The sequence below is a fragment of the Trichoderma breve genome, chromosome 1 (genome assembly GCF_028502605.1).
Source record: "Trichoderma breve strain T069 chromosome 1, whole genome shotgun sequence".
Taxonomy (NCBI): domain Eukaryota; kingdom Fungi; phylum Ascomycota; class Sordariomycetes; order Hypocreales; family Hypocreaceae; genus Trichoderma; species Trichoderma breve.
The window spans coordinates 2,420,631-2,436,120 of NC_079232.1; the positions used below are offsets into that span (position 1 = coordinate 2,420,631).

General features: G+C 51.0%; 4 protein-coding genes across 4 annotated transcripts; 2 read left to right on the top strand and 2 right to left on the bottom strand.

The window, feature by feature from the left end:
* Positions 1 to 128: 128 nt before the first annotated feature.
* On the bottom strand, positions 129 to 1,506 carry T069G_00767 (ATPase family associated with various cellular activities (AAA) domain-containing protein; the record flags this gene model as incomplete). The annotated part of the gene is made up of 4 exons (XM_056167977.1): positions 129 to 249; positions 313 to 769; positions 835 to 1,221; positions 1,296 to 1,506. The coding sequence occupies 4 exons, from the start codon at positions 1,504 to 1,506 to the stop codon at positions 129 to 131; spliced, it is 1,176 nt and encodes a 391-aa protein (XP_056033293.1).
* A 909-nt stretch (positions 1,507 to 2,415) lies between these two features.
* Positions 2,416 to 3,036, bottom strand: T069G_00768 (mago binding domain-containing protein; the record flags this gene model as incomplete). Its single annotated transcript, XM_056167978.1, has 1 exon — positions 2,416 to 3,036. One exon carries the CDS (start codon positions 3,034 to 3,036, stop codon positions 2,416 to 2,418), a length of 621 nt encoding a protein of 206 aa, XP_056033294.1.
* Positions 3,037 to 5,607: 2,571 nt separating this feature from the next.
* T069G_00769 (putative zinc finger in n-recognin (UBR box) domain-containing protein) lies at positions 5,608 to 12,131 on the top strand (the record flags this gene model as incomplete). Its single annotated transcript, XM_056167979.1, has 8 exons — positions 5,608 to 5,905; positions 5,966 to 7,105; positions 7,172 to 8,189; positions 8,244 to 9,096; positions 9,184 to 9,319; positions 9,371 to 11,515; positions 11,573 to 11,798; positions 11,864 to 12,131. The coding sequence occupies 8 exons, from the start codon at positions 5,608 to 5,610 to the stop codon at positions 12,129 to 12,131; spliced, it is 6,084 nt and encodes a 2,027-aa protein (XP_056033295.1).
* Positions 12,132 to 12,844: 713 nt separating this feature from the next.
* T069G_00770 (chromatin remodelling complex rsc7/Swp82 subunit domain-containing protein) lies at positions 12,845 to 14,743 on the top strand (the record flags this gene model as incomplete). Its single annotated transcript, XM_056167980.1, has 3 exons — positions 12,845 to 12,899; positions 13,157 to 14,204; positions 14,266 to 14,743. 3 exons carry the CDS (start codon positions 12,845 to 12,847, stop codon positions 14,741 to 14,743), a joined length of 1,581 nt encoding a protein of 526 aa, XP_056033296.1.
* Positions 14,744 to 15,490: the final 747 nt, after the last annotated feature.

Consider the following 15,490-nt stretch of genomic DNA (forward strand, 5'->3'; position numbering starts at 1 on the left):
AGAGCTCACTCAGCATTTGCATCTACATCATTTCATTATTATACAGTCCTAAAAAGTACCCATATCGGTATGCTTCTTTTCACTGGCGCCAGAAAAAACCTTCTCAATGACCCTCCCTTGAAATGCCCTTACAGCTTCTGATACTCAAGCTTGCCCTCCAGCTTCTTCGCCTCCATCACCTTACGCACCGCCCTGTTGAAATCATCCTGGTTAACCGACTCTCGGTAATCTTTAATGGCAAACAGACCACTGTTTTGTTCTTTGTTAGCAAGGGCCTCTTCGTAGATTTCCTGATTTGGATGAACCACTCACGCTTCAGTGACCACGTTTCGCAAGTCAGCTCCATTCAGTCCGTCGCTCATCTTAACGACGCTTTCAAAGTCAATATCGCCATCGATGACAACAGAAGAGGCATGGATCTTGAGAATCTCCAACCGTCCGACCTCATTCGGTAGCGGGATCTCAATCTTTCGGTCCAGACGACCAGCACGCAGCAGCGCGGGGTCCAGGGTATCCGGTCTGTTCGTAGCCATGATAATCTTTGTCTTGCCCAAGTAGTCGAATCCGTCCAGCTGGTTGAGGAGCTCCATCAAGGTTCTCTGGATCTCACGATCGGCACTTGTACCCTCAGAAAATCGTCGTCCTCCGATGGCATCGATTTCGTCCATGAAGATGATGCACGGCTCGTGTTCTTTGGCATAGCCAAACATTTCTCGGATCAACCTCGCCGACTCTCCGATATACTTGTCGACAATGGCCGACGAAACAACTAGTAGCTGTTAGCCTCCATCTCCCATGCAGCTTTTGCTCTCTCATCTGCCAAACGCGACTTACCTTTCAGGAAATTTGTCTCCAGACTGCTTGCAACGGCTCTGGCTAGAAGGGTTTTCCCTGTTCCGGGAGGACCGTAGAGCAAGACACCCTTGGGCGGCTTGATGCCTACTCTGAGGAAGAGCTCTGGATTCTTCAAGGGGAGCTCGATGACCTCTCTCAGCTCTCGAATCTGGTCGTTAAGTCCACCAATTCCTGCAAAGCTGACCTGGCCGGGGTCTTCCAGTGACATGTTGTAGACTAGCGGATCGACCTCTCTCGGGAGCATACGCATGATCGTGAGCGTCGTCATATCGAGCGCGACACGTGTGCCTTGCTTCATCTTCGTCTTGTCGACCTTGGATCTGCAGCCAACAACATACCGGGGACCCGATGACGCCTTGACGATGACTGGAAAGCACTCAAGGTTAGCATCATCCTCGGAAACAGCTTCCCATCCCAAGACCCTTGGCAAGTGCCCTTACATCTCTCGTCATCCAGCTGCTTCAGGACTTCACCAATAATTTGTCCTACACTCTGGAGTGCCTTGATATTCTCCTCTGTCCGGTCATACTCCTTCTGGAGGTCTTTGATCTCTAGTCGTAGGTTCTTGAGCTTTGCCTCCCATTCGCGGGATTCGATGAGCTTCGTCCGGTAGGCGTTGAGGGCCGCCTGGCGCTCTTCTTCCGCAGACATGATTTGGGGAGCTGCAGCGATGGTGATGCTATATTCCGTAAAGTTCGTCTTCAATTCCGTGGGTTTTCTCGTTGGTTCGTTGGGAGCTTGCCAGAGGTGATTGTGCTAGATCGGGTCTTGGTGGCTGCTCTTTGAAATCGTGGAGGCTTACCTCACTCATTGGAGCCTTGAGCTAATCCCTGCCACCGCCGCCCGGCAGAAGATCGGCACTACTCATTGCAGCTCCAGCCCCTCAACATAGTACTAACCGCGTATTGCGGCCATGTGCTGCGTTACGAGTACGTCTCTCCTCACTGGAGATACCTTGATGGGTTTAAATATAAAATCAATGACTTCTTTATTTTCTAAGATTACGCCAATTCATTACAATTCCCATGCAGCACCACTACTTTTTATTCCTCGAAGTTAAGAGCTCACTATCAGAAGACTCATCACTGTTTCCTCTGCAAGTTTGGGCGGCGTAAAGAGTCCATCCAGCACAATGGGCCAAAGAGCATGTTGATGTAAAAAAAGTGTCTGCCTCAAGCAATTGGGCATAATGACAGTATAAAAATTGTGAGTAGTTGGCGCGGAGAGTTTCTTATATACATGTTACATAGCCCAAGGCCCTCTTTGTCCCATGCCCCCGGGATAGATGTACAGGGATCTTTCAATGCCCCGCTACTCCAAGTCTCGAAGCTGTTGAACTCCTCCAGACCCCTCGTTAGGTATGCTGGCGTTCCCAGTGGTGTGTCTTCAACCTGTGCGCGGGACTCTGGAATGGTGAAAGCGGCATGGCTCCTCTGATTATAGCTGCTTCCTCCCTGTAATAGGTATGATATAACATGGTATGGTCGACTGCATTAAAACGTATTGGCTGGGAGCGACGGCGGGGTCCCTTGCTTCGGTTGCCTTATGAAGATATACTCTTCATTTCTTGTTCTCGCTGCCCTCAGTTGCATCGTCTTTCGTCTCCGTCTTGGGCTCACCCTCTGCGTCGAAGCCAAGAGCATCCAGTTCGCGAATGAGCTCGTTGATCTTTATGACCTTGGCGATCTGCTCGGGCAACAGACCTTCGCCTCCATCCTTCTTCATCTTGAGCTCCTTGGCTTGCTTCAGTTTCTTCTTAAGACTCCTAGCCTTTTTCTCGCGCTCAACTTCAGGATCAGCCTCTTCTGCCTTGGACGGGCCATCTTTCGTGGCTGCAGTTGTATCGGCCTTGGCCTCGCCTTCACCTTCACCGTCGCCAGCTGCCTTGGCTTTTTTCCGGGCCTCTCGGCGTTTCGCGTTCTTATTGCTTGCAGCTGAACCTTGGTCCGGCTTCTCATCTTGCGCAGAGGCGGCGCCAGGAATGCCTATTCGCTTTCCTCGCTCGCGAAAAGCTTCTGCGGGTCGATTCTTGTAGACTTGGACATCTTCGGGGGGCTGGTAGCCGGGTCGGATCTTGATAGCCTTGCGTTTGCTTCCGTCGGCTCGAGTAGACTCGGGGATGTGACGCTCTCCGCTGGCCTCGTCTGTTGTAATACCAGAATTTGTCGTAGCGGGTGCCATTGTCGAGGCTGCAGACACAATGGTCTGAGAAAGCTCGCCGTAAAGCAGGGAGGTTGATTGATTCGCAGTGACTCAGCGGTGCCCAATCACAACCCGTCCAATTGATGGCTCGGATGCACAGGTTTCCAATAGCATATAAATAGGCCTCTCAGGCACAGCTGCGGATTGGCCAGGCGATGTTTCGATGCGGCAGCACTCAGGCAACACAGTGCCTACAGTTTGCGAGACAACTTGAAGCTCGGATGAGACCCGAGGCGTGACCATGCAATGGACAGAAAAAGGTGGCCCAACGCACCCCCACTATTCTGCGTTATACTCCTAGTGGCTGAGCTTATCTCGAGATTTGGCTTCCATGTCACAACCACATGTTAGCCATGCCGTTCTTTAACGCCTATGTATTGGGGCAATGCTAGGTACCTTAATTAGCTGGTACTTGTATCCTAATACATGACCTTTAAAGTTAGTACAGTAGATAGTCAGACCTGAAATCAAGGGGAATGAAACAAGACTTCTTGAGCTTCCTGATCTCAACCTCTAACATGGCCACAGCCCAGGTACTGCTGAACTTACAAGGTGCTCGCTGGGACTATCGAAGTAGAGAAATCGATTGGCAAAGTCGTAGCGCTTTGATACAAGAATCGTAGCTCAAAGTTAGGACACCTTACTCTCCATGTTATTTTCCAGGGTCTAGGCTTTTCCCATATACTCAAAAGTTTCGCATTTCTCAAGATTCGAATCTTGAGGGCTCGTTTCACGCACACAGTTTCTACCGAGGCCAATGATACGAAAATGCAATTTGTTATCGATCAAATATTCATATATACCAAAATATGGCTGGCTATGCACACGAAGCGGAAAGACACTCATAACGTTGAAGTTTAAGAGACACTCCTAGTAAGAGTAGGGACTACAAAGAGAGACGGCTACTACGGAGTGTGAGGATATTAGTTCCATCATCAATCCACTGGTCAGTGGTGGAAAAAAAAAACTTGATCAAGAAATTTATTATTATCAAAGCAACCAAATTCCACTTTGCAAATCAAAGCTGGTAAATGCAAGAGAACGAGAAAATTCACACTCAGTGATTCGTGGTCAATAAATGCTACGAACTGGCTGAGGCTGTAGGCGGGAGCCGCCGGGTTGAAATTGTGGAGCGGAATCCCAGGCTGCCGCTGGCCAATCAGCGTTGCTTACTTTCTGCTTGCGCTCGCGGATTTCCCTAGCAGAACTTCTTTTGAGGCCATTCCTAACCTCTTCAAAAACCCGCCAACGACAGCACCTCGGTCTCTACGCAATCGCGACTGCATCAGAAGCATTCAATTGCTCGTCAACGTCAACATGGTAAGCCCCAAAAGGACGCAATTCGTTCCGCCGTCGCATCACAAGCTAATCGCGCACATGCGCAGTCTCTCGCACAGTCTATCTACAGGCAAGTCGCAACGACAGCGAATCAACGAACGTAACTCCGGCATCCTAACATATACCTCTACAGCACCGTGTTCCGCAAGAACTTCACCATGCTTGCGGCCGTTTTCGGTGCCGGCTTCGCTTGGGAGATGTATGAGCAACCCACCACATTCGATCGAGCGTCAGGGCAGTAAAAGGCTAATTAAGGGTGCAACAGCGGTTTCAACGCCACCATGAACAACATCTGGGACAGCAACAACCGAGGCGTAAGTGTTGAGTCGAAAAGAGGCAATAAGTAGCCGAGAGCTAACCAGGAGACCAGCGCCAATGGAAGGACATCCGACACAAGTACATTGAGGGCGGCGAGGACGAGGAGTAAGATCAACATGCAAATTCCGGTTGCTACGGCTAGAATGGGTGTGGCATAGGACTGCCTGGGGAAAATGTACAAAACCAACGAGAAATAGAATGATTCACAGCTTTTTTCTTTCCCTTTGGTCTGAATCACGGCTATCATACCTCTGCACCCGGCTAGCACCAACTTATCCCGGCAGTCATACGATGTCATTACCGATCTCTGCACCTGTGCACAAGCACTCAGGAAGCCCTCATGACCCATACTATCTCCATGAAATGATTCTCCAGTGGCTCTCCGTAATAATTGTGTATGATGAATGCATCCACTTCTTTGGCGGGACTCGAACATTGTTCCAGTGCCAACTGACGTATTGACCCGGTACTTTGTCACAGAGGGGCAAAGGTGGAAGAACTCCCGCTCTAAAAATTGGTGGCGGTCTCCCAGACAGCTTTAGGTGCTGCCAGGCCTTCTAGCACCGCCTGACAGGCAGCTACAGCGGGTTAGCAGGTAGGCAGCAAATAATCTTCGCCGCTCAAAAACAAACCTACATTTTCAACCAGAGCAAATCCAACACATCATACCAACATAGTCGCATACCCACAGCAACGACGCTGCAACATCTACGATCTCCTTGTTGACAGGTACTGTCTCTACCGCGCCGGCTCCAGCTCCGGCTACGGCCCATCTCGTCATTCTAACGAGCATTTCCTCTAGAGCTGACACCACCAACAGAGCCCCCCACCTCCCGCATTGCGCACACGCCTTCGGTCAGTTGCAGAGCGACGCTGCATCATGAGCTCATGAGAATGGAGAACCCTTTATCTACTCAAGAGCAGCAGCTCTGCCAGCTACTGGCAGATCTGCCCGCGCGATTCGACTACCGCTATACCGAGGAAGCTTCCCGAGAGCTCCTAACCAGCCTGTTCTGGTCACTGGCTGGCGGCAACCATGAATACATGCGACTTCTGTTCCCGGAGGGCAGACCGTCCGACAGTCTGAAGCTTGGTGATGCTCAGGGCGCTGTAGAAGGTGCCGAATACACAGAGGCGGCTCGAGGGAAGCGATGTGGCCACATCTTCAAGCCTGGTGAGGCATCCTACATGTGCAGGACATGCGGGACGGACGAGACATGCTGCCTGTGTAGCCGATGCTTCGATGCAACAGATCACACGGGGCACATGGTGAGAATTCAGATCTCGGTGGGAAACAGTGGCTGCTGCGACTGCGGAGATGACGAAGCTTGGAAAACGCCCCTGTTTTGCACCATCCACTCTGATGTGGCCTCTGGTTCTCACACGAGCGGTGCCGGAAAACCTGCCTCGCTTCCTGAAGATCTCGTCAACGGCGTACAGATGACGATTGGCAGAGCGTTCGATTATATCTGCGATGTTATATCTTGTTCGCCCGAGCAGCTTCGTCAGACAAAAACAAAGGAATCAATCCTAAAGGACGAAGAAGCATCCCGTTTAAAATCAACATATTATGGCTCCGATACCCAGGCTTGCACTGATTTTTCATTAGTGCTATGGAATGATGAGAAGCACACTGTTGATGAGGTTAGAGATCAGGTAGCTAGAGCCTGTAGGAAAACTCGGAAACAAGCCAACAATGACGCCTGGGAAACCGACGCAGTTGGGCGAAGTCTTTTGGTGTTTTCAGACAATGTCGAACGGCTGCTACAAATGTCCAAGACATTAGAGTCTATCAGAGTCACAGTCACCATTCGATCAGCGAGAGACACGTTTCGTGAACAGATGTGTGGTACTTTGATCGAGTGGTTAAGTGATATATCTGGTTGCTCAGTTGGTCATGATAATCACATCCTTCGACGAACCATATGCGAGGAGCTGATGAGGCCATGGAGGAAAGGAAGCGCCGCAACTCATACTCTGGGCCTTATCGACGATGAGGAGGCAGATGACCAGCGTCTTGAGACGAGAGCTAGGATGCACAACGTCAACGCTCGGTTTATTCTTGCCCTGCAAGCTGCGGCCGGGGCCCAAGGCCTAACACTGGATCCTGATGACGGAGATGATGATGACGATGACGACGACGACGCTGATATGGATGATGACGAGGATGATGAGGACGATGAGAATCGTTCCGTCTCGGATGACGATGACGTTATGATGGTAGACGCACAGGGAGATGTTCCTGAACTCGACATGGCATTAAGGCCCAACGAGGCTTTGGAAGAGGACGAGGCCACTCTAGCTGGATACCCTCCGCCGCCTCCACCTCCACCTGTTCCTGCACCTGCCGCCGAACAGGCACAGGAGCAGACGACTCAGACTACTCAGCAGCGTGAGAGTACGCCATCCGATTCTGACATGCAGGAGCCTCTCATTTCTCAAAGTATATACTCCAAAGCGAACGTGAAAATTCCCAAAACACCTGGCAAGATGGAAAAGCTACTTCCAAACCCTGGGCTCTACTGGCTCGAGACTCCGGCGGCCTATACACAATCGGGCAACGTGCCACCGGCGGAGGATGTTTTCCAGCGGGTTCGCTTAGACTGGCTGCTTCTTTTCGACTTACGAATGTGGAAAAGGGCCAGAAATGACCTCCGTGCACTCTACATTTCTACAGTAGTCCAGATTCCAGAATTCAAGCGAGTTGTGGCCCTTCGATTCGCTAGCCTCTACACCATCCTAGCCCAGCTGTATCTCGTTGGCGATAGGGAGCCAGATCATTCCATCATCAACCTCTCTCTCCAGATGCTGACGACGGCATCCATCACTGCAGAAGTAGTGGAGAGGGGCAACTTTTTGACCAGCTTGCTGGCAATTCTGTTTACATTCTTGACAACCAGACAAGTTGGTCACCCGTGGGATCTCTCCCCTGTTGCTGTTCTTGCCTTTGATAGCGGATCCGTCACCAATAGGCGCATGTATCACTTCTACCAAGATCTGAAATATCTTTTTAGCTCTCAGCATGTTCAAGAGCGGCTTAGAAGTGAACCAAGATACCTGATGCAATTCCTAGATTTGGTGAAGCTTCATCAAGGCATTGGACCCAATGTTCGCGCAGTCGTCGAGCACGTTGAATATGAAGCTGATTCCTGGATTACGGCCTCTCTGGTTACCAGGCAGATCAACTTGCAAGCCAGGAACTTGGCTGAGGCGTTTCGAAATTGCCCGCCCAACGAGATACGCAATCTCATGAACGCCATCCGCCTGGCCGCCAAAGCTGCCACGTTCAACTCCGTTGGTGCGGATCGACTCAGGTTCAAACAAGCAGAAATCAAAGACGAAGTAAAATTCAAGACGATGAGTGACTTGGAGTTCGATGTCGAAGGCAAATCGTATGATGTTGTCAAATTCGTGGTCGAGAAAGATGCCATCAGCTTCCACCACGGGCTGCATTACACCTTGTCTTGGCTGATCGAGTGTGGAAGGTCTCTTCCGGCATCAAAAATGCGCGCTCTCTTGAGCTTCACCAGGCAAGAGCTCAAGTCAAAGCCAAGGCTCATGACAATAGGGCCTTTGCAGATTCCCAAGAAGGAGTACAGCCCAGAGGACTATTTAATGGCCGTATTTGATTACCCCCTCCGAGTCTGTGCTTGGTTAGCCCAGATAAAGGCGAATATGTGGGTTCGAAATGGCATTAGTCTTCGTCACCAGGCCAGTACATATCGCGGAGTCGGGCAGAGAGATGTTTGTCACCACCGAGACATTTTCCTCTTGCAAACGGCAATGGTAGTTTGTGATCCCTCTCGCGTCTTGGCATCCATTATTGACCGATTCGGAATGGAAAATTGGGTAAAGGGTATTTTTGAAGTTCTATCAGAAGCTCAAGATGATACTCAACACCTCGATGTTGTTGAGGATATGATTCATCTTCTCATTGTTCTCCTGAGCGACCGCACTTGCTTGATTGCTCCAGAGGATGAACCAAATTCTCGTCTGCTGGCCATGCGCCGGGACATTATTCACGTCTTGTGTCTCAAGCCACTGTCGTTTAACGAGATCTGTCAGAAGCTTCCAGAAAAATACCAGGAGTCAGAAGAGTTCCAACAAGTCTTGGACGAAATGGCAACTTTCAAGCCACCGGAAGGCGTATCTGATGTGGGCACTTTCGAACTCCGACAAGAATTCATTGAGGAAATCGACCCCTACATCGCGCACTATAACAAGAATCAACGCGAGGAATCCGAACTTGCTTACCGCAAAAAGATGGCCAAGAAGACGGGCAAGACTGTGGAAGAAATTGTGTTTGAACCTAAGCTTCGACCGATACCGTCTGGTCTATTCCAACATCTCGCAGAGTTCACCAGCACGGGTGTCTTTGCACAGGTCATTTACTACTCCTTGTTGTATGCTCTAAGCGCACACAAGTTTACACCACTCGTGCCAAGCACTAGGATCGAAACGTTTTTGCAGGTTGTTCTTCATCTCGTTTTGCTCGCCACAATGGAAGATGACAGCGCTGAGGTTGATGCTTCGGGGAAACCCCCCAAATCATTTGTCCACACGGCGCTCACAAGAGTCGCCCGAAGCAACTTTATGCCTGACGCAAGTAACGCCAGGACCATTGTTTCGCTCTTGGATATGCTATCCACCAATGAAGACTTCAAGGCAGTACATCCCAAAATTTCCCTCGTTCTCAAGCGCCTTAAGCAGAAACGACCAGGGGCGTTTAATGCAGAGTTTGTAAAACTTGGACTGCCCGTAGATCGCATCAGCACCGCGTCTCCGGCAAACATATCTGCCGACGAAGAGCGCGAAAGAAGAAAGCAAGCGGCAATGAATCGCCAGGCAAAGGTTATGGCACAGTTTCAGCAGCAACAAAAGAGCTTCTTGGAGAACCAAGGATCCATTGACTGGGGATCGGATCTGGATGAAGACGACGAAGAGGACATGGAACAAGCCGAAGACCGCAAGCACAACTGGAAATACCCGACGGGGACTTGCATCCTGTGTCAGGAGGAGGCTGACGACCGACGTCTGTATGGTACTTTTGCCCTCCTGAATGAGAGTCTCATCCTTCGTCAAACGGATTTCCAGGACCCCGATCTCGTCCGGGAAGCTTCACAGACTCCATGTAATCTCGACAGGTCAGCGGAGGATATTCGCCCCTTTGGTATAGCTCAAGAAAACAGAAAGATGGTGGAAAAACTGAATTCCAATGGAGAGACATTCCTCGCCGAACGACAGACCATTGGTAGGGGATTCGACGCCTCACTTTCTCGAGCCGGCCCAGTGGCCAGCAGCTGTGGGCACATGATGCATTATCGTTGCTTTGAGCAGTATTACGAGGCAACTAATCGTCGACATACCCACCAGATCGCCCGGCACCATCCCGAGAACATTCTTCGAAACGAGTTTGTGTGCCCCCTTTGCAAGGCCCTAGGCAATGCTTTTGTTCCTATCGTCTGGAAAGGATTAGAGGAGTCATACCCTGGAAATCTCCAAGCAGAAGAGAGCTTTGAGGACTTCCTAGACAAGCAAATATCATCCTACCCATTCGGCGGTAGCAAGGCTCGTGAAGTAGATGATTCAAAGCTGCCCGATATTGACACGCCAAGTCTCCCCGGAAGCCTGCTACAAACGCTGACGCCATCAAAGCCTCGCCTGGAGCCGATATGGGTCAAAGATGAACTAGATGCACGATCATCGGCGACGCTAGGAGCATCAGGTAGCTCTTCAGCCGCGGCCGCGGCCGCCGAGACATCGGAAGCAGGCGCCAATCAACCATCTGGCGCTGGTAACAGCCAGCTATTCTCGGAGCTCTTATCCGCCTACCATCGACTGAGGGATACGTTGGTCGTCAATAAGCTGGACACTCGATACCCAGTAGATAAGATGCAAGCAGGCGATGAACTCCACGCGAGTGATACGCTAGTCCAAGTTGTTGGATTCTCGATTTCCGAGGTAGAAATACAGCAGCGTGGAATTGAAGCTCAGCCAGGAATGACCTTGATTGAGAAGATCCCAGAACAGGTAATAGCCCATTTGCGAATCCTTGCGGAAACAACCTCGGCATACATTAAGATAGGAGGCCGAAACCCACATCCCGGAGGTCGAATAGAAAGCGAGTTCATTGCAGATGCCGAGCAGCAGCACGGCCAGCTGTTCATGGCGCAGCACTTCGGAGCAGAGGCTGGCGATGCACGTCGCCGGCTGTACAGCTACCCGCCGCTGCTGACGACGGACCCCTTCATCTTCTTGGTAGAATGCAGCTACGCATTGGTGCCGGCCGGAAAAGTCGACATCATGCATGTTGTCAGGCTCTGCTACTTGGCTGAGATTGTAAAGGTGGTCTTTCACATGGGCCGCAACATGCCTGTGGGCCTGTGGTTTGGTACGCTGGCAAGCCGGCAGACTCAAGACCCAGCCATGAACAACTTTGCCGATTTCGCCTTGGCCCTGAGCAAGCTAAGCGTTGAGTTCCAGGCAATGGCTGGCATCGATGCCATGGCTCCAGAGTTGGGAGAAAACCGAGGCTTCCAGCAGCCAGGAGTTGACACCTTGGAGGGCTGGTATTCGTTTGTGAAGAAGTACGCATCGGTGTTTTTGCGAAAATGCGTGATATTCCTTCATGTCAAGTATGGTGTGGACTTTAACAGTCACGTCTCATCTGATGCCGGTGCTGATGAACTGGACCGCCTCACGGAGGCGCTGCGGCTGCCGACGTTTGATGAAATGTGCGCAGTCATGACGGTCGATTCGACGACGTGTGGATGGCCCAGCACTACTCCGGGGTTGGTGACAGGTTGGGTGAAGCACCAAGTGCTTTGGACTAAAGGTTATCCTACCTCGATCCCCTCAGCGGTAGTCAGTCATCCCGGCATATTTGAGCTAATTGGGCTTCCGCGAACATTCGACACGTTGATCGAGGAAGCAACAAGACGAAGGTGCCCCACGACGGGCAAAGACCTCACAGACCCGATCATTTGCCTCTTCTGTGGAGAGTTGCTCTGCAGCCAGGGCACATGCTGTCAGAAGCCTGATACGGATGGTTCCAAGATTGGCGGTGCCCAGCAACATATGCGAAGGTATAATTCTTTCCTTGCCTCCTTTTCTGCTTGAAAAGGGCTCCAATAGCTAACTTATATTCCAGATGTCAGAGAAATATCGGAGTGTTCCTGAATGTACGCAAGTGTTCTACAGTCTATCTGTTCCATAAGTCCGGGTCGTTCACGCCTGCGCCGTACATTGATAAGTATGGCGAGACGGATCCGCAGCTGCGTCACGGCCGTCAATTGTTCTTGAATCAGAAGAGATACGATACCATGATTAGGAACACAGTTCTCAAGCATGGGGTTCCAAGTTTGATCAGTCGAAAGTTGGAAGCAGAAATTAACAATGGCGGCTGGGATACCTTGTAAGACTGTTGGAATCGCAAAGTGGGAGGGGGCAAGTGTAATGAAATGTGGAGGGAAAGTTGAATGTTGTTGCTTCGATTCAGTTGAGGCTGTATCAGGATGGTTCATTGTTGGCGTATGGGGTGGAATTCGAATGTTTCTATATGTGCTTATACAAATTGATAGAAGGAAACGTTTGGGTTTTTCAGTGTATGTAGGAGGTAGGGAACGGCTGAGTATTATAGGCTTGCATTATGTATGATTCGAAACATTCAAACGACCTCTTCTTCAGTTCTTGGGTGCAGTTCTCAGTGAATTGATTAGAAAGAATCTTCGTCATTATATCCATTGTGAGCTTCAATCGAGCATCAATGGATCTTGTCGAGTGTAGTGACTGTTTTACGGTTATAAGTTACCAAGCATGTAAACACAGTGTATTTTACAGTGTTTGGGGGTTTGGTCACTGTAGTAGAAACCGGCCAGCCAATCGGGTCAATGGCGCCCAAGAAGCTAAGAAGCAACGCGCCGCGAAAAGGCGATACAAGGGAAGGCAAACGAGAGGCGCTGGTTGGTTCGCCCGCGAGGCTTTCGCATTTGTTTTCTGACAAGCTTCAACGTTTGCCCTTTCCTACTGCGACAAACAGCGCTCACGATTTGAGTCCTTGAGCGTCAGTTTTTTTTTATCTCTCCAGTAACGAGAGCAAGAGCAAGAGAAAGAGCTTGCGGGGGCAGGGACGATGCCTAGCCGGAGATCAGGTCGCGCGGCGGCCAAAAAGGCTGCTGCTGCTCTTGGTACGTTTTTTTCTTTTTTCTTTACAAGAGCCCGCGAGGGATTGCTTTGACGACAGACCTTTGGTGTTGGTTCTATGTAGATGTTGTTGTCTGGCAGTGTCTTGCATATGATTTACAGCTGAATTCTTTTTTTCTTTTCTTTTTCTTCCTGTCCGATTGGAATCGCATCTTGCTAGATTCCACCTTTGTTCACTCGACGACGAGGACCATCATGGGGAGCCGGCAGCGGATTCGAGTCAAGCTAACCCGCCGCACAGGAAGCACGCCCAAAGGCTACGCCGATATCGAAGATGAGCCTATGCCCGATGTCGAGGCAGACGCGGGCGCGAATGCTTCTGCCGACGAAAAGGACGAGGACGTCGATGAGAACGAGGCCAGGGAAGAGGAATCTGGAGATGACGATGCAGAGGGCGCGGATAAGGACGACGATGGCGACGAAGAGGACGAATCAGAGGCATCCGCAAAGGAGCCAACGCCGCCTCCACAGCCCGTGATCCGTCGAAAGCGACTGGGACGGCCTCCCAAGAACAGACCGCCGGACTGGGACAACATGGTGACTGTCACCAAGGAGGAGGCTGATACGCCACGCCGAAGAGGTCGCGGAGGATGGAGAGGGCGAGGCGGCCGCAAGGGAGGCCCCGCGGCGCCCAAGATGGAGCAAGTGATTGATGCTGAGGGCACCGTGGCCGACATTGTCGACGACGAATGCGTCCTCCCCGAGGACCCTGAAGGCGAGACCAAGGTTGACAAGATGGGCAATCTGCTGGATGGGCGCGACTACAGGTGCCGAACGTTCAAGGTGCTTGGCCGAGGCAATCGACTGTACATGTTGTCAACTGAGCCGGCTCGATGTGTTGGGTTCAGGGACAGCTACCTCTTCTTCACGAAGCACCGCAAGCTTTACAAGATCATTGTGGACGACGAGGAGAAGCGCGACATGATTGAGCGAGATATCATCCCCCACTCGTACAAGGGCCGGTCAATAGGAATTGTCACGGCTCGGTCGGTGTTTCGGGAATTTGGATCCAGGATTGTCGTGGGAGGTAAACGCATCATCGACGACTACGCCGTCACACTGGCTCGCGAAGAGGGTGCCGTCGAGGGGCAGCTGGCCGACCCTGACGATCATTTCGTGGTGGGAGAGCCATACAACAAGAACCAGTACGTTGCATGGCACGGCGCCAGCGCTGTATACCACACCAATGCGCCTTCGGTGCCGGTGCCCACTGGCAAGGTCGAGTCCAAGAAGCGCAAGGTCAACGTCAACGACACAAACTGGATGCTGGAGCATGCCCGAGAGGCAAGGTACGTGAAAGATGGCCCCTGACGCACTCTAATGGAAACGTTGTCTAACAATTGGTTGTAGTGCATTCAACGCAGGCATCAATGCCATCAGAAAGCTGAACAACGCCGGCGTCTACGATATTCACACGAATATCATGCAGTATCCGGCTTCAATGCAGCCAACGCTTGCGCGTATCGAGCAAGTAGCGCCACAAGACGAAGAGGCCACCAGAGGCCATGCCATGTTCCCCCCTGTCCCTCTCAAGATGAGCAGAAACTTTTCCATCATTGACACCTACTTTGAGACGCCATCAGCTGGAGGAGCTCTAGCAGCAGTTGAAACGTCGGATCCAGCAGACTTTATCTCGCAGTTTAATGGACTGAGCGCCGTGTCGGATGAAATTAGGGATCTGCTACCGCCAGAATGCCGAGAGGCATTCAACAAGGCGGTGCAGAGAGAGGAGGGTTGGAGATCACGCTGGGGCTCTGAGGCTACACACATGGCACGAAAGGACCCCGTAATCGACAAGGCCATTGTTCCATACAACATGACCGGGTAAGATGGAGGATAGGGTTATGCTTGAAGAGCTTACCTATGTCATGGACAACTACGAAGAGAAGAGAGACATGACATGAAGGTGTCTCCGAGGTTTGATTTTGTAAATGGGCGTCTTTTTTTGGCCCTTTTCTCTTTTACTGCTTATCAAGACGGAATGGATGGCCGGATGCAACAGATGGCGTTGGGAGTACTACCAAGAAGGTGGTGATTTTAGTCAAGAGAGTTCACCCGCCCTAGGATATCTCATCTATTAGCTGAGGGTGGATGCGGAATCACAAACTCGTGAAGTTAGTATTAATACAAACAAAAAAAATAATGAGACTTTACGTATTTTCGTCTCCAAGTTGTAGGTTCGAAGCGGTAATGGTCACTCAGTCGAATGGAGTCGGATCAGCTGGTAAGATTGAGGTTACACTGGGATCCTCCTGTTCAGCCAGCCGCCGGCAGCAAGATGTGGTAAAAAAGGGATGTTGCCGGGCTGAGGCCTTGCATTTTGCCTTGCGCTTGCATTGCATGAGAGGGCGGTTGATTGGAGGTGCTGTGGCCAATGGCGATGAGTTGGTGAGGAGGAGATGTGAATGCGGGATGCACAGAATGGACGATTGGACGGGAGTTGTTGTGTAGGATTACGGGCTTGAAACGCATCTGCCTCTGTTGTCGTGTTCGGTTTCATGTCGAATCGAATAGACGTGCTCCGTGTTGTGCCGAGTCTTCCAGCAGGGATCCTTGTAAAGTCGCAACTCTTCGG